This window comes from Panthera pardus, unplaced genomic scaffold, assembly GCF_024362965.1.
Source record: "Panthera pardus isolate Hobbes unplaced genomic scaffold, ASM2436296v1 HiC_scaffold_22, whole genome shotgun sequence".
Taxonomy (NCBI): Eukaryota; Metazoa; Chordata; class Mammalia; order Carnivora; family Felidae; genus Panthera; species Panthera pardus.
Genome location: NW_026526788.1, coordinates 74,297,173 through 74,315,279, shown reverse-complemented (window position 1 = coordinate 74,315,279; position 18,107 = coordinate 74,297,173). Strand labels below are relative to the sequence as shown.

The 18,107-nt window shown below is 45.7% G+C and overlaps 1 protein-coding gene across 1 annotated transcript; it reads left to right on the top strand.

Moving 5' to 3' along the window:
- The first annotated feature begins 11,466 nt into the window (after positions 1-11,466).
- On the top strand, positions 11,467-14,902 carry PRLHR (prolactin releasing hormone receptor). The gene is made up of 2 exons (XM_019459584.2): positions 11,467-11,596; positions 11,891-14,902. The coding sequence occupies exon 2, from the start codon at positions 11,897-11,899 to the stop codon at positions 13,007-13,009; it is 1,113 nt and encodes a 370-aa protein (XP_019315129.1). The 5' UTR covers positions 11,467-11,596; positions 11,891-11,896; the 3' UTR covers positions 13,010-14,902.
- The last annotated feature ends 3,205 nt before the right edge of the window (positions 14,903-18,107 follow it).

The following is an 18,107-nucleotide window of genomic DNA, read 5'->3' as shown; positions in this document are numbered from 1 at the left end:
GCCTCTTTCAATTATGTTTTTGGGATTTGTGATACCAAAGGGAAGTAGCTGGGGAACAGTAGACAGAGACAGACCATTACAACTTTTTAAATCTTGCGTGTACAAGCATCACAGTAACCAGCGGGGCCTTTTCCTGTCCGGAAAGTGCCTGCAGAGTGAGAACGAGTAACTGTTTATTGGATGTGGTAAATCAAAGGAATCGAACAAAATGCAACTTACTAAACTCTGAAGCCCACCAACAATTATGCAGGCTGACTTTCCTCATGATGCTAACAGCTTGAGAGCTGAAATGTCCTGAGGAGCATCCAGGGACTAAACTGTTTCCCCCAGGGATTCTTCCTCAGTGAAAGTGTGAATCCAAGAGCCCAAGGTTATTACCTAGACTTGCCTGGAAGGTCAGACCTGGGGTGAGAAAAGCTAAGGTGTGGCTGTGAAGGATGTCCAAGTATGTCAGATAAAAGGTGGATCACCTTTCATGAAGGTGGAACTGTACGCAAATGGTGTCATGCAGGTGTGTGGACAGGTGGTGATGTCATCCAGGTATGTGGGTAGTTGACTGTCTGGGGCCGCCATCTTGGACTCCTGGATTCTGAGAGCCTATGGAGACCTTCAGAATTGTCTAGGTCTCCTGCCCAAACCTGATTTCCTTTTCTTCCTTTTTTAAAAAGTATTTATTTTTATTTTGGGGAGAGTGCAAGCAGGGGAGGGGCAGAGAGAGGGGAACAGAGGATCTGAAGCAGAATCTGTGCTGACAGTCTGTCAGCACAAAGCCTGATGTGGGGCTTGAACTCATGAACTGCAAGATCATGACCTGAGCTGAAGTCAGACGCTCAACGGACTGAGCCACCCAGGTGTCCCCCAGACCTGCTTCTCAGATGAGGACACAGAGATCCTGAGTTGGACAGGGCTTGCCCTGCGTGGTACAGACAATTGGCAATGTGGGAGTTCACACCCGGGGGGTCCTGATTCATAGGCTGGGAACGTTAGTGTCCTTGTTAGACCTCTTCAGGCAGTTCACTCCTTGTCCTAGCTCACTCCTACAAGAGCCTGGCTGGTGATGGTCCCAGCCTGTCCTACAAACTCCACCTGATCCTGGGGTCCAGTAACTTAGATTCTGCCTTAGACATTTTATTAGCCATTAGTTGAGGGGATGTGGGGGTATTCCCGGCATCATGGAGAATGATGCATTTCTTTTCCATACTTATCTGAGCATTATAAGAACTCATGCTGTATATAACAAGCTCTTAAAATTCATTAAGCAAAAGAGAGTCTCATGCAGTGCTGGTGGTCAGTGTGAATTGGGTCATGTCTTATGTCTTATAAATTTCCTTTTGCTGAATAGCCCCAGGAGAATTCTCCCCAAGGAGGAATATGGGAACATGTTCACTTGATTTGCTTTTTATTTGTCTGAATTTGAATTCTGAGTTTTTACAAAATAAATAATGAATACAGAGCTGTATAAGAATATTTTGGGCAGCTAGAAACATTATCACTGATATTATGCTTTACTTTCAATCCAAATTTTAACATATGGATTTTTTTTTCCAGCTTTATTGAGATATCATTGACATATAACGTTGTGTAAATTTAAAGTGTACAATGAGTTGATTTGATAATCTTACATATTGCAAAATGATGACCACCATAACATTAGCTAATCCCTTCCTCACATCACATAATTACCATTTCTTTTTTGTGAACATTTACCCTCTTCCCAACTTTAAAATATATTATACTTTAGTATTATGTACTTTAATATTACTTTAGTATTTTTTTAAGCTTAGTTATTTATTTTGAGAGAGAGAGCATGCAAGCAGAGGAGGGGCAAAGAGAGAAAGAGAGAGAATCCCAAGCAGGCTCCATGCTGTCAGCACAGAGACCGATTTGGAGCTCGAGCCCAGGAACCATGAGATCTTGACCTGAGCTGAAATCAAGAATTGGATGCTTAACCAGTTGAGCCACCCAGGTGCCCCTTACTTTAGTATTATTAACTATAATCACCCTGCCAAATATTAGCTCCTCAGAATTTATTTTTCTTATAACTGAAAGTTTGTATTCTTTGACCAACATCTGGAACATCTTTATCATACTGAGGTTTGTTATAACAAAAAAGTTGCAAACAACCTAAATGTCCACCAATATTTCTTTTCCGTGGGTTCGATATATTCATATAAATGCACAGGAAAGGCCATGTGTAACCTCTGAGGGAGGGACTGGGGTTGAGGTCAAGGGGACGTCAGGCTTATGTTTCATTTCTATTAAACAGGAGAATGTGTGCATGTGCTACTGATGTCATTAAAAACAACTTGAAAAAGATAAACTATAGAGAAAGCTGGCACAATACACTTATCTCCCATTATCTGTCATGTAAGGAGAAAGGGAGGGCTGAAATCCACGGCTGGGCTCCCCTGGCAGCTGCTTTGTGCCCCCTTGGCTGGTATCCCAATAACGTTGGGGAAGTAGGGAGCCAGGATTATATAGATTCACTACCTAATGGCAGACTATAGGCCACTCACACCTGAGCGTACATCAGAGTAGTCTGCAGTGCTTGTGAAAAAATAATTTTCCCAGGTCTCACCATCAGTAATTCTGATTTAATGGGTCTGTCTTGTGATCTGAAAATCTGCATTTTAAATAAGCACCAGAGTTGATTCTGATGAAGGTGGTCTTTGTGTCCCACTGGGAGAAGAGTAATGCATTTTTGCTATTCACCCTTTGCAGGGATACTGCTCGTGATCTTCTCAAAGAGAGCCAGGGCTTTTTCCCTGGTGACAAAGATGAGACACTGGGAGGACACACCATCCCAGACATTCTAACTGCCAGACTACCATCGCTGAATGTCGTGTGTGTGTGTGCACACACATGTATAATGCACTTGAAAACACTGTGAGGACCACTCCAGTTCTGCACTTGGCCTAAAAAAAATAGGAAAGGGCCCCTCACCCTAGATTGTGACACTAGAATGAACTTAGATGTGTCTACATAATAATTCAGAGACGGACATAATGAGATGTGGTTTGGGTTCATTACTGAGTTTTGTCAGGAGACATATACTAATGGAAACCCAAATGAGGGGCTTCTGCAAGGTCAAGGTTCCCATCTAAATGTGACTACAAAGAGCCCTTCACTGCTAAATGGCACAATGCAGATGCAAGACAATTTTTGCCATAAAAGCCATTTCTAGCTGATAATGAAGCCGGGTTGGAATCAAAATGGGAAAGCAAATTGCCTTGTCTCTGCCTTTCCCAAAGGATGTAATAAAAATGGCTTTCAAGTGCTTTATTTTGGTCTCTGTGTTTATCTATTTTTGTATTTGTATATATTTTCTACTCCTCCCTGACGAAGCTGAGATACACCATCCGTGATCCATGCTGCTCATGCCTAAAGTATTGATAAAAGTCTAATCAAAAGTTAAAAAGTAAATTTAGTGCTGAGATCTTGAATATGACAAGTCAGTCAAGTCTTGTGTCTTTTATGGGTTCTTTGTACAGAGTGTCACCAGAGAAGGTGACCTGGCTGGGTCCTGGAACTTTAGGAATGCAGTGAGGTCCAGGAATGTTGCAGTGAGGCCGTTGGTGATGAGAACCCCCAGATAAGCCAAGGGCAAGGGATAGAGCTATTGTAGAATGTTGCCAGGGAGCCAGCAACTCAGCCAGTCCCCCAGGCCTGCACAATTGCACCAAAACCGGGCTGCATCGTCAGCGTCCTTCATGCAACACTTGGGATACTGTTAAAGACTGCATTTCAAAATGAGACAATCAGCAAAGAAGAAGGAATTGTGCCAGGAAGCATTTTCACCTGGTTACTCCAGGAGTGCCAGTGGCCCTCCTCTGGAAAGAAATGACCCCAAGCAATGGCCGGGGAAAGAGGGCGATGGATTCCTGACACAAAGCTACAGCCTGCAGAGCATTTTGGTGATTGGAAAGACATGAGCCCCGAATTCTTGTTCATTTCCTGCCACCTGAGCACTTAACTCATAGACATTCGTAATGGGCCTGAAGTTGTGCACGATTCACATAAACGTAGGAAGGGGAACATATTTAAGTAACATGTGCAATGTTGATACGGTGGGGTAAAAAAATGCTATGAACACTTAAAGACTCTTGTGCTTAAAAATAAATATGATCTATAAGGGTTAACACAATTCAAATTTACTAAAGCCAATTAGCAAATTTCCCAGTGAGCATTAATGTCTGTCTTTCACAGCAGGTGGTGGTAGTGGCATTGACCATGGTCATACATCTCAGTGATTTCTTTCTTATTACACTGCAGATTTTTAGACAATAATGTTCTCCTTCTTCTCCTTCTCCTCCTTCCCCTCCTCCTCCTCCTCCTTCTTCTCCTTCTTCTCCTTTTTCTCCTTTTCCTTTTTCTCCTCTTCTCCTCCTCCTTCTTCCTCTCCTCCTCCTCCTCCTTCTTCTTCTTTTTCTTCTTCCTCTTGTCCTTCTTCTTCTTGTCTTTGACTCTCCTTACAATATCTTGCCTTCTCCTCCTTCCACTCCTCCTCCTCCTCCTTCTTCTCCTTCTTCTCCTTCTTCTCCTTTTTCTCCTCTTCTCCTTCTTCTCCTCCTCCTTCTTCCTCTCCTCCTCCTCTCCTTCTTCTTCTTTTTCTTCTTCCTCTTGTCTTCTTCTTCTTGTCTTTGACTCTCCTTACAATATCTTGCCCTGGGCTTTGCGTTCCCAATGATGGGAAACAATGATGTTTCGCATAACCAATGATGAAATGAAGGAAAGCATATAGGAGGGGAAGGAGAAAATTCTTCTCACAAAGGACTATCTTTTGGAGTAACATTCAAGTGGAAGAGTTTGGAAATATCTCCTAGAAAGAGCCCCCTCTTGACAAGAGGAAGTGACATCAGACAGGACAAAGAATGATCCAAGAGTAGCCACCATTACTGTGTGCTCTGGCTATGTACCAGTACTTTCACTCATGGTGGATCTTCTCAACATCTTCCAGAGGTGGGAATTATTATCAATTTCTTAACTGATAATTTCTTTTCAAAGATTGATCAATTTGTTTTCAAAGTTGGGCTTCTTCCAGGATAAGGAATTTTGCCCAGCAATTCACATTTAGTAGAGGTATAACTATTTTACAAACCCCAGAGTCCTATGCTATTCCTTATGTGGGCTTTGGAACCAGTTCTTTCCTCCATTGGCAAACATCTTGGGCTTTCCTTATCTTAGGGCTGTTTTTTTTTTCTCCCTCTTAAATATCATCTTTCTCTTTTTGCCCTGTCGCTCTTTCAGAAAGTAGTGAGAGGACAATTTGGGAAAGAAAATGTTTTCCAATGCAATTCTGGGGTCAAGGTGTCTGAAGAGAGTTGGCCATGAAGGTTGGTGGCCCTTCTAAGGAGAGTGCTTTGCGTACTTTAAAAGTGCTGTATAGGTGTGAGTCACTGGTTCTCAATAGGGGATGATTTTGTCCCTTATCCCTTCCCCCGGTAGGTATTGGCAATGTCTAGAGACATTTTTGGTTGTCACAATTGGGTATGTGTGCCCTACCTTCTAGAGGTAGAGTTCAGGGATGTTGCTAAACATTCTACAATGCCCAAGACAGTCCCCCCATGACACAGAATTACCTGATCCAATAGTGCCGAAGTGAAAAACGTTGGTATAGGTGTTGCTGTATTTCTTATATTTTGGAAACTAGTTTTATTTGGGGTTTTGTTTTTCATAAAGAGGAGCACGGTTAATTACATTTATTAGGGTAAGCTAAGTTAATATAACATATTCATAATACAACCTTAATTCTCTCATGTTTCTCTTGACATTCTCATTCAAAATGTTGAAGAATCAGGGCAGGGAATTAAGAGATCATAGGGGTCTTCTCATAGCTTTTGGTCTTTAAAATCAGTATTGTTGCTATGAAAGACTGATAACAGAGGATGATGAGCACTTGTCATAACTTATGGTTACCATCATCTGCTTGTATTTGGAGAAATTCCTCGTTATCTTCCCAATGTGGAGGTCAGAACACAAATCCCCAGCACGCTTTGCAATTAAAGCTCAGGTTTGGGATCCTGGCTCTGCCACTCTGATGCACCTGAATGAGGTCATTCAAAAATGAATGACCTGGGCACCTTGGCGGTTCAGTCGGTTAAGCATCCGACTTCGGCTCAGGTAATGATCTCAGGGCTCGTGAGTTCAAGTCCCACATTGGGCTCTGTGCTGACAGCCTGGAGCCCAGAGCCTGCTTCAGATTCTGTCTCCCTCTCTCTGCCCCTCCCCCACTCATGCTCTGTCTCTCTCTCGACTATAAATAAACATTAAAAAAATTAAAAAAAAATGAATGACCTGAGGAAACGGGGCCCCATTTGTTGGACAGAGTGCAACAGAGGTGCCTGGCTTTTGGGAACAGTGATGGCTGCAAGATTGAGTTCCTAATGCAGAAGTGACATTGGTGGAGGAGACAGAAACAGTGGCTGCAAAACTGGATGCAGGGGAGTTGGGGAGGATAAGGTTTCCTCATCAGGGATGGTTTGGGAAGCTTAGCCTTGAGGCTGATTGCCCAATCCTTCCAAAAGCTTTGTGGGCTAGCTGCCATTCTTCTCTACTTACACCAGCCAGAGTGGGTTCTATTGTTTTTAAATCTTTTTTTCATGTTTATTTATTTTGAGAAAGAGAGAAACCTTGAGCAGGGGAGGGGCATAGAGAGAGGGAGAGAGAGAATCTCAAGCACTGTCAGTGCAGAGCCCAACATGGGACCTCGGTCTCATGAACCTTGAGATCATGACCTGAGCCTCAGTCAAGAGCTGGACGCTCAACTGAATGAACCATCCAGGTGCCCTGGTTCTATTGCTGGCAAAGAGGAACTCAGACTGACCCACGAACTTTATCAGTAGCAACGTTATTTGAAACCTAGAGTCCTTTCAGAAGATTCTTTTCTTCCGGTAGTGGTGGGAGTTTTCAGTTTAAAACAAAAAGCAGAAGGTCCTTCTTTCCTGAAAGCCTCTAGACGTGGGGTTTTAGGACTTTGGTAGCAGGTAAAAGTGCAGACTGGCAGCTCTTTCCTGAGGGAGCCCTGTTTGGGGAACAGTGCTCATCCCAACAAGTGCCCTCGTTAGGGTTTTTTCAGGTTTATGATTGAGTTTCCTAGAGTAGCACCTGGGATTGTTTCCATAGTTCTCTCAGCCAGCTAACTCTGTTCCTAGCTAATTTCTGCCCTAGACTGCAATCCCATTGAGGGCAGGAATATGTCTTACTCATCTCTCTGTCACTCAGGGCACCTGGTCCACACCTTCTCACACAGTGGATATATCACAGGTATTTGTTGATTAGCAGATTTCATTGTTCTCTTTTCTCAGGTGGCAGGGAAGAGTTTCCTACTCTACCCCAACTTCTCGTGTTACTCTGGGGACTCATCCACTCCTTTTCTGGGGAGCCCAGATTAAAACAGGGCAGAAGCAAGATGTGTGCCCCACAGGCCACTGCAGAAGGCACAAGACTATTTGGGGCTCCCTTTTGATTTTGAACAGGCTGAGAAGAAAAACCCAGCCAAAGAAAGACTGTTCCTGGTCAGAATCATACCTTTTATGCCTCCACTCTGTTTGGGCAATGCTGTGTTGGAGAACTTAAAGATGACTAGTGTGTGCGTGAAAAACTGGAAGTGATAATTGGTATGTCTGGAGTCTGTGATGAAAGGCACTTTCTCAAAGTGATCTAAGGGAAACATACGGGTTTTTTTTTTTTTTCACTTTACTGTATGATGTCATGTCAGTTCTCACACTGCTTGTCTCAGGTTTTTGTCACTTGTAGGAGGCCAGCCCTGCTGTGCTGAGTTGGCCTCCAATCTGCTGCATGGCTCAGCCTGAAGAGCCTGTGGGAGCCTGCCTCTTGGAATACACACACAGGACAGGCTTAAGGGAGAAAACTCATTTCTGGGGGAGCATCTATTCTGTCACTGCCTGGACTTAGACAAGTGTCAAAAATTGCTGTTCCCCAATGAGTTATTAAAAAAAAAAGATCTCTAGTGGCTTCTATGGTTGGGATAACTGCAGTGTATCGGCATGAATTTTCAGATCCCTTAACCAAGTTTTCCAGTATTCTAACTGCAGTCCTTATCTCTATTGTCTCTGTCTTCTGTTTTCTGTATCCAGTTGCCTACTGCCATCATAAAGCATAATACCATCTCCTGAAGTTCATGCAGCCCAGAGTTTTGTCTCCTACATGGGGTATGAGCAAGGGACATTTGGGGTGAGCCATAAAGATCTGTTCAACTTAAACATAATAAGGTTAGGGTTGCAATCACATTTGTTAGAGCTTCCTTTAATAAACCTTCCCGTGTGTGCAGGTACATCTGTCATTCATTCAGAGGCAGTAAAGTACAGAAATGGAGGACTTTGGCTCCAGGATCAGGTGCATCTAAGTTGAAGTTCCAGCCTCAATGCTCATTAGTTGTGCCATAACAGTTAGTTACTTAGCCTTGAAGAGCCAGTTTCCTCATCTATAAAATGGGTATAATAGTTTTGAGGTGATCAAATGAGACAATATATGCAGAGTACTTAACCTAGTGCCTGGTATGTGAAAGGCCCTCAACAAACAGTGGCTATTTTTATCTGTTCAATCAAAAGAAATGGGTATTGGGTATCTGCTGGGCTCAGGCATGTTGTAGGTAGCCATAAAGAGTTTATAGTCATGGCTGGTGGAGGCAGGGGGTAAAACACTTTCAAAGGTAGAAAGTAATAAAGGACAGAAAGATCACGAAAGGGAAAAGACTTTCAGGACAGGATAATCTAAGAGTTGGGTCTTGTGGAATATGAAGGATATGGAGTTGAGTGGAGATGAAGCAACCAGCATTCTGAAGAAAGGGAGCAAACCCTGAGAGAATTATTGAACAGGAATGGTGAGAATGTGTTAGCGTCCAGTTAGGCTTGCATATACATAGAGTTGGATAGAGGTGGGAGGCCAGACAAAAAAAAAAAAAAGGATCAGAATAGGAACGGGGTGCATGTTGATTGGAAATGCCATGCTAAAGGCCTCACCTTCCTTTGATGGGCCATTCAAAGCTTTTAAGGAAGTAGAGGTAATAAAATCCTGTGATTTGCTATCTACTATATGAAGTGTTATTTTTCCTCCAGTTGTCTTACAAAATTGTTTTTTATTGATGATCTCTCAGATTTCTGGAGCACTGTGAATACAGGAAATTCTGAACATTGGTATGGTTTAATTGTGATGTCCTGGCTGAGAGAGAGAGACTAGTCTTAATTCCAGTGAAGACCAGAGAGAATAAAGATTTAAAGTGGGCTATTCTAGTCTACTTCTTTTTTACCTTGCAAATACTGACAGGACCAAAACTCTTACCAGATTTGATCTGGAATGGGGCAAATGACCAACTCTCTTGTCTGGATGGTGTCCCAATGGTGAACTTCCAAATGCTGACATTTGCATGCAAATGTTGTGAAGGTTGTCTTTTTATTATTTTTTAGTATTATGTATCAGTGATATCTACCAGAATGATGGCTCTAGTTATGGGGTTTAACTACATCCCAAATCCTTTTTCACCTTCATTACTGCAATTTCCTCTTAAGATACTTTGATGTTTATTTATTTTTGAGAGACAGAGAGAGACAGAGTTTAAGTGGGAAAGGGGCATAGAGTGAGAGGGAGACACAGAATCCAAAGCAGACTCCAGACTCTGAGCTGTCAGCACAGAGCCCGTCGTGGGGCTTGAACTCACAAACTGTGAGATCATGAACCTGAGCTGATAGTCAGATGCTTAACCAATTGAGCCATCCAGGCGCCCTGTCCTCTTAAGATACTTTGAAGCAAAAGAGTGTCTCTGCTCTTGGGTGCATAAACCCCTGTTGGTGAACATGATGAGAAACACTACCAGACAAAGGATTAGACGGGCAGAGACTGCATTTCATTCTGAGTTTTTTTTCTCCCCATATCATATTGGCTTTAGCTAAATTGATTACAACTCAGGGAGTGTGGGTTTGGAATAGATACAGTTGCATAAAATTGATTGCTTTTCTTCCGATGTTGACTTTTCCTCCTGTATGAGTGAGTCACTTGAATTTGCAAGGTGTACTAATTTTACTTCTTTCCAGCCTAATGGGGTATCTGCAGCTAGAGGACAAAGGACAAGAGCTTACCAGAAAGGGGACAAAGAGGGGATGAGACAGCTTCAAAGGAGGGAGGTTACAAAGCCTCCTTCTTTGACCCTCTCCCCACTGTGGTCCAGGTTAATTTGCATGTCAATGACGACTTAATACTACTAAAGGTTTATGTAACTTTCAAGCTTCTCAAATGTTCATTACTTTTGTTATCCTAGTGGAAATCCTGCAATCACTAGTATTATTTTTAGTCCTAAAATGAGGTAAGGAGGCCTGGGGGTGTTTATGTAAGGAGGAAGAGGGTAGGGCCCCAGTTCAGGAACTTGCCTACTTACTGTCCTGGGAGAATCTGGCAGATAGGGGTAAGTCATGGTAGCTGAGAAAGAAAGAGCAAAAAGGGTGAGTAGGGGGGTTGTGGGGGCCAAGAATTGAACTGTGCCTGTGTAGGGTAACTGGCATGAGGGCAGCATTTTCTGACCTAGGGAGGTAAAAGCGTCGTCATTGGCACTAAGTCGGTGACCCATAGCAGGAGCACGTCACCACCTTCCCACCCCCAGAGACGCCAGTTTATCTGCCCCCCCCCCCCCCCCCCCACTGTTCTCGGAGTCGGCAGCCCCGGTCCAGGAAGCAGGCAGCGAGGCTCTTAGAACCAGGCTAGGTCCCTTCTCTGAAAGCGCTGCACCCAGAGAGGGGCGGGAACTCCTTAATTGTCCTCTCCCGGGGACCCACGCGTCACCCCGCAGCATGCCGCGGGAGCTGTCCGCTGTTCTGAACTCTTGCTCCGGCTTGGCCGGATTCGCGGCTCTCCTGGCGCGCCGCAATCTAAGGGAAGGGCTCAGTGGGTCCCGGGAAGGGCAAAGGCCGGAAGGTCTGCGGCAAGCTCCATCCAGGCTTTAAGTTTTATTTTATTTTTTAATTTTATTTTCAGGCTCTAAAATTTAAATCTCCGCAGGAACCTTCTACCCACTCTAGCCCAGACTCTAAGCAGGATCCAGCTCTTAAGGACCTCTTCACATCCTGTGGTGTTGCTCAATCCCTCACTCCACTTCTTCCCCTGCGCCTTCGCTGTTGAAACTACACCAGGTCGTAGCTCCTGCGAGCCTAGCGCTAGACGCCGCTCCTCTCTCCTCGTCCACTTCACCCTCCTCCGGAGCAGGACTCTCCCCAGGCGCAGCAAGCTCCTGCAGTCAAGATTCTCCCTCGTGCCTCGGACCCAGGTTTGCCGGCCCCTCCTTCCTTTTCTGTTTCCACCCTCTCCACTGTCCTTCTCTCTAGTTGTCTAAGCACCGAGTCGGGTGGTGCGCGCTCCGCCCCCGTTTTCCATACAAGGGAGCGCTGGAGGGGGGGCGGGGCGGAGGGGAGGCGCTCCGGGTCCCTCTCAAAAACTGCGAGCCCACTGGGAACTCCTGAATCCGTTCAGCTCCGGCGGAGAAGCGAGAAGCCTGCGTTGCCGTCGTGGGCTGAGGACAGCTAGGGGACAGCCGGGATTCGGCCCCTCCCTCCCCGTAGCGTTTTCCCGCCCGCCCAGCCCCACTCGCCAGGTAGGACCATGCTCCAGGGTCTGACCTGCGTGGACCGTGAAGGCTCTAAATTGAGTAGGAGGCGTTTAAATAATCTGTACATATGTGACCTAGCATAGATTTATTTTTACATAGGGGGGATGACCGCACTTTTGGTTGTTGTTGTTGATTTATTTTGGCCAGTTATTCTACAGGGAGTATTTGGGTAATTGAGGTGGGGGAGGGAGGCACGAATGGTGTAGGAGGGGGTGGATGGACAATGGGAGGGGGTGGATGGACAATGGGAAGTGACAGACTTTGATTCTCTTTGGACAGGTGGCTATGGCCTCACTGCCGACTCAGGGTCCCCCGGTCCCTGACTTAGTTTCTGGGTTGCCACCGGCGGCCTCAACTCCTGCCAACCAGAGCACAGAGGCCTCGGCGGACAATGGGTCGGTGACTGGCCCAGGCTCTCAGGCTGTCACGCCTTTCCAAAGCCTGCAGCTGGTGCATCAGCTGAAAGGGCTGATCGTGCTGCTCTACAGCATCGTGGTGGTCGTGGGGCTGGTGGGCAACTGCCTGCTGGTATTGGTGATCGCGCGGGTGCGTCGGCTACACAACGTGACCAACTTCCTCATCGGCAACCTGGCCTTGTCCGACGTGCTCATGTGCACGGCCTGCGTGCCGCTCACGCTGGCCTACGCTTTCGAGCCACGCGGCTGGGTGTTCGGCGGCGGCCTATGCCACCTTGTCTTCTTCCTGCAGCCCGTCACCGTCTACGTGTCGGTGTTCACTCTCACCACCATCGCGGTGGACCGCTACGTCGTGCTGGTGCACCCGCTGCGCAGGCGCATCTCGCTGCGCCTCAGCGCCTATGCGGTGCTGGCCATCTGGGCGCTGTCCGCGGTGCTGGCGCTGCCGGCCGCCATGCACACGTACCACGTCGAGCTCAAGCCGCACCGTGTGCGCCTCTGCGAGGAATTCTGGGGGTCTCAGGAGCGCCAGCGCCAGCTCTATGCTTGGGGGCTGCTTCTCGTCACCTACCTGCTCCCCCTGCTGGTCATCCTCCTGTCTTACGTCCGAGTGTCGGTGAAGCTACGGAACCGCGTGGTGCCAGGCTGCGTGACCCAGAGCCAGGCCGACTGGGACCGTGCGCGCCGCCGCCGCACCTTCTGTCTGCTGGTGGTGGTCGTGGTGGTGTTCGCCGTGTGCTGGCTGCCGCTGCACGTCTTCAACCTGCTGCGGGACCTCGACCCGCAAGCCATCGACCCTTACGCCTTTGGGTTAGTGCAGCTGCTCTGCCACTGGCTCGCCATGAGCTCGGCTTGCTACAACCCCTTCATTTACGCCTGGCTGCACGACAGCTTCCGTGAGGAGCTGCGCAAGCTCTTGCTTGCCTGGCCCCGCAAGATCGTGCCCCACGGCCAGAGCATGACAGTCAGCGTGGTCATCTGATGCCACTGCACCGGGCCTTGGCTGGGGACCTCCATGTCCACTAGTCTCCGAGGGTGCCCACCTGAGGCCGGACTGGAGAGCTTATCCCCAGCGCCAGAGCAAATCCAATAGGTGACCAAACTTCCAGCCTAGCCCTCTTGTCCAGCTGTCTTGCTTTGTCCTTGTGTCTTTGTAAAATGTTGAGTGGGCTTTGGAGGGAGTCTTGTGCTTTGCTTGAAAGAGGCCAAGGAGAGGTGAGAGGATTTATTATTTCCTCCCTATGCCCTGAATGCCAAACAAAGCCCTTTCTCCTGGTTCATAACAGTATTTCAGAACCGTGGCTGTCTTCCTCGCTTTCCCTTCTGCTTGCTCAATGGTGAGATGAAGGAACAATGGGGTTGGGATTTCAAATGGCTGCGTTGGGGTTGGTGAGGCTTTTTCCGGTTGCCTTTTAAAAAGGACTCAACTGAGCTAGAATACCTGATGTTGCTTAGTCAGTTTGAACCCATTAATTCCTAGGATTCCAGGGAAGTATGACAAGTCTGTATCTGGGATTTCAGCATTTCCTGAATAAGATCATTACACACCAAAAGGGTTTCATTTTTAATTTCACTTGAATCCATAGCGCAAAAACACTTAGAAACCACCTTTTGATAGCAAGATCTTCTGAAAGGTGGTTTCTAAGTGTTTTCCCTCCTCCTTGTCACCTAACTTCTATCTGAAACTGATAAGATGAATTAGTCAATGAAGAGATAAATAGGGATAAAGAAGAAAAGGTCCAGATCACTTAACGAGGCATATGACTGAGGACAGACATCTATCTGGGTGTATGTTTGTGTATACACACCCAGTCTTTGCTACAAGGCAGGAACACAGATATTTGATTTTCTGAATACTCATTGTAAACCATGTTCGAGAGCATTCTCTAACTGCTCAGTTGCAACAGATCAACAGCTGTCATCTGATTGCTCAGCACCTGCTCTGTGGTGACACACTTGGAACACAATCAACCCAGGATACAAGGATGGGGAGACATTTACTTAAGGCCAGAACAGAAAAATAAACCGCCACCAGACCACCATCAAATACTTAATTCTTTCCAGGGTTAGAGGGACAAGTGAAGACTGTTGGGCCATGATACCAGGCTGACAACCCTCGTCTTAGCCTCCTGAGGATTCTGTAAATGAGGACAAGTACCCTGGACAAGGATCTTCACGTTGATGTTGGAGCAGTGACTGGACAGTGAGGGTGGGAGTTCTGTGAAGTGATACGTGCTATCCACCTGCCAGATCAGCCCCCGTGGCACATAGGACAGGAACTAGTGCAGGAACTGCAGAACCCAGTTATCATCTCTAAGACTCCAGTACTGCCCTAGCTCACTATACAGTAGAATCAAGCTCTCTCCTTAGCTTACTCTCTGAAATGGGCTCATTCATTCATTAAAGTGTGCCCTGAAAGGAAGGGAAAGAGGAGAAAGGCTTGGGGGTGACAAGGATTAAGTCCCATTACTCCAATGCCAGCAGCCATGATGGGAGAGGAAGTATTTATGGTTGGGTTAGTTAGCAATATGAGTCTTTAGTAGTTATGTGGCTAGACCTTTCCCAGCATGGGGGAAGGCAGGAAAAGTCTGGCTTGGGAGAAAGGATAGGCAGGTTAACTTGGGAGATGCAGGTTACCTTTAGCAATGGCATAAATATTTTCAGCTTCATCTGTGGATGTGGAGAACAAAGCCTATGTCACTCCCTGTTCCACATGAGCTCATTCCCCAGGCATCCCAGAGACTGGCTCCTGTGGTTCACAGCTCCATTACTTGGGAGGCTCAAGGCCAAACAGGCATTTCATGTTTCCTCAGAGCATTCTTTTGATGGGAATGCATCTAGAATGGAGGGGATGGGGGAAAGGATGGGATTCGTTGGGGAGGGATCTGGTTAATTGTACTTCCTTTTTTAAAAAAAATCTTCAAATTTATTTATTTATTTACTTTGAGAGAAATCGAGAGAGTGAGCAGGGGAGGGACAGAGAGAGAAAATCCCCAGCAGGCTCCACGCTGTCAGTGCAGAGCCCGACGTGGGGCTCGAACTCACAAACTGAGATCATGACCTGAGCTGAAACCACGTGTCAGATGCTTAACTGACTGAGCCACCCAGGCACCCCCACTTAATTGTACTTTCTTTGTTGGAATGTTTAAATCACTGTTCTCAGCCTTGGCTGCTCCTAGAATCAGTTGGAGAGCTTCCAAAAAACACCAGTGCTGAGGCCCTATCCCCAGAGAGTCCAACTGATTAGAGATGGAGCCTGGGCATCAGCATTTTTTTCAAAGCACTTCAGGTGACTTTAATGTGCATCCAAGGTTAAGCCCCTTAAGAATTATTGTCTTTCTAATGAATCTCAGAAACATCTGAATGAAGCTTTGATTGTACCTGCCAAAGGTATTAAAAATTTGGAGTTGAATTCTGGCAGGGGGTCCTATGCTACAGATGGGGAATAATACTCCTCTAGCTTACAGACAGTATCCAATGAATCACACAGAGGCAAATCCTTATAATAAGAATATATAAGTATTCATTCAGGTTTCCTTACAAATCTCCTATATGTAAGGCAGTGAGTGTATGCGTCCAGTTTAAGTATCATGATTCAACTCTAGATCATTTGCATTATAAAGTTATACACCATGAATTATTCCAAATCCTGGTTTCCAGGGTGTTCAAAAAATTGAAGTGTTCTCTGATTAGCTTGACATAAGTCTACATCAACTGTGAGAAGAAAGTGTCCTCATTAATTACTAGAAAAGCTGCCACCTGTTTCTATGCCTACAACTTAAGTTAAAAACTTTAACATTTACATGGACTTTATGGAGAGCCTAAAGAGGCTGGAGAATTATGCCGTGTTTATAAACATCTTTACAAATTATCCAAATTGGCTACTGAATAGCAACTAATTAATTCTTACCCTATCTGGAATCTATTTGGGACTAGTTTGACTATAAAGCAAACTGACTTTTTAGAAAATCTCTCAGGAGGCACCTGGGTGGCTCAGCTGGTGAAGCATCCGACTTCAGTTCAGGTCATGATCTCATGGCTTGTGAGTTCGAGCCCTGCGTCGGGCTCTGTGCTGACCGCTCAGAGACTGGAGCCTGCTTTGGATTCTGTATCTCCCTCTCTCTCTGACCCTCCCCTGCTCGCATTCTGTCTCTCTCTCTCTCTCTCTCTCTCAAAAATAAACATTAAAAAGTGAAAAAAAAACCACTCTCAGAAGTGAGTCCTATAGAAATCCACTTAGCGTTGAAGTAGAAAATTTTATTTGATATAACTTAGTCAATACCACGCATCCAGTCCTCCTCCTGCAAGGAATCATACAGGCCATAAAGCTGGGAGCAGAGGCAGGCGGGTACTTAGCAGCAGCCCATTCTGAGGCTGATGGGAGGTTCTGTAATTCTCTTTGCGAGCATTGTCACCGGGCCTCACTTTTGGCAGCCCATCAATAGATTTATCTCACTAAATCAGCTGGGGAGTGTTTCAATATGCATTGGCAACGGTCACCTGGAAATAGCAACTGTGAGAGATGCTAAGGTAACAATATCCCGATTGATGTAACCTTCCTGAATTTTTGTTCTTGTGGATCATCAGCCTGTTCTACTGGTGGTGCTAAGTTCCAGGTTTCTCGGGTTGGCTAGTTAACCCATCTCTGTCCTGTGGCTTGCATGTCTGAACATTTAGTAGTGTTGCAAATGCAAGGCATGGGGCTGACATCAAGGGGACCCAGGCAAGGGTACAGCTAGATCTGAGAGCGAACCCAGGGTCTATCCCCCACCGACAAGCGGCCAGGAGCACCTTTGTTCCCCAAAGCAGATCTTCCATGGATTTCCCTCCATTTGCTGATGTCTTTGTTGCGTAAGACGCATGTGTGACTGACTTACTGTATGAAGCTCTTCAGTCTGGGGCTTGCACTGTGTTTGATACATTGTGGGTGCTCAATAAATATCAAATTAGTACCATCTCCAGTTACGAAACCTCGGGATGGCCAGGGTCACAGTGAAAATAAATCACGTCAAGGAAAACACGCTACTCAACCCAGATTTGTCAATTCTAGCTAATTCCAGGAATGAACTGTTCATTTGGGGTCTTCTGTGACCCCTTGGTCCAAATCTCAGTAATGACAGCATTTTAATCCATGGCACCAAGCTCTCTGCTCTCCAAAACTGCATGTGCCTAAGTTGACAGGTCTATCAAAGGGAGAGTAGAGAATTTCATGATTAATTTCTATATTCATCATTAATCTGGATCATTAAAGGTTAACATTTCATTATCCACTGACACACATCACTTCAGAAATTTAAAAACACCCAACACATGGGTCTGTAAGTCAAATTTGATCACCCAGATTCCAAAATGTTCATGACAGAGTCATGAAGATGATTTTCTGACACTTCTAAAATAAGACTTAAAAATGCATTTATGGACACCTTTCCAGCGATCCATTTATTTTGCAAAGTGAGATAAACTCTAAACAGATGTTGGACGTGTGAAATATTTCTTTGGATGGATGGGTGTTGCAGACTTGATATGTTGAAAGACTGCATTCTCAGTCAGTCTTTGCAAGTAGAAAGCCTTGTTTTGAAAATTGAGTTTTAACAGATTTCGTATCTTTTCCCCCTGCTTTCCAACTCAATTCCTCTTCATTTCCTGCTCTTTATTTCTCTATTCAGCCCCTTTTCTGCTATTTCCCCATATTAACTATAATATACCTCTGATCTGAGGCTCTGTCCACTCCCATGGAGAGGAGGTGGTGGGATTCAAGCATCCACCTTCTGGTGGGTTGGTGGGTTCGTATAAGGTGAATCGTGTGGGAGAGATACTCTGGGTAATTCTGTTACAGACGCTTCATCACATCAGCGGAGGGTTGTTCATTACATTTCCTGCCCACTGTGGGGTCTTGGAGCTCACACAATTGATCGTTTCTCAGATAAGCTCCAGGCAGAAGTGGACAACAGGATTTTGCACAGGATCTCCAGCTGGGCCCTTAATGTGGTAAATCTCACAGAGAGCTCTCAAGAGGGACCTAACAATGAAAGGTCACATGTGTTTCATTTTGATGTTTGGGTCTGGAGCAAGAAAAGCTG

Bases quoted from the DNA above. Each gene is read 5' to 3' on its own strand.
- PRLHR (XM_019459584.2), top strand. From the start codon at position 11,897: ATGGCCTCACTGCCGACTCAGGGTCCCCCGGTCCCTGACTTAGTTTCT.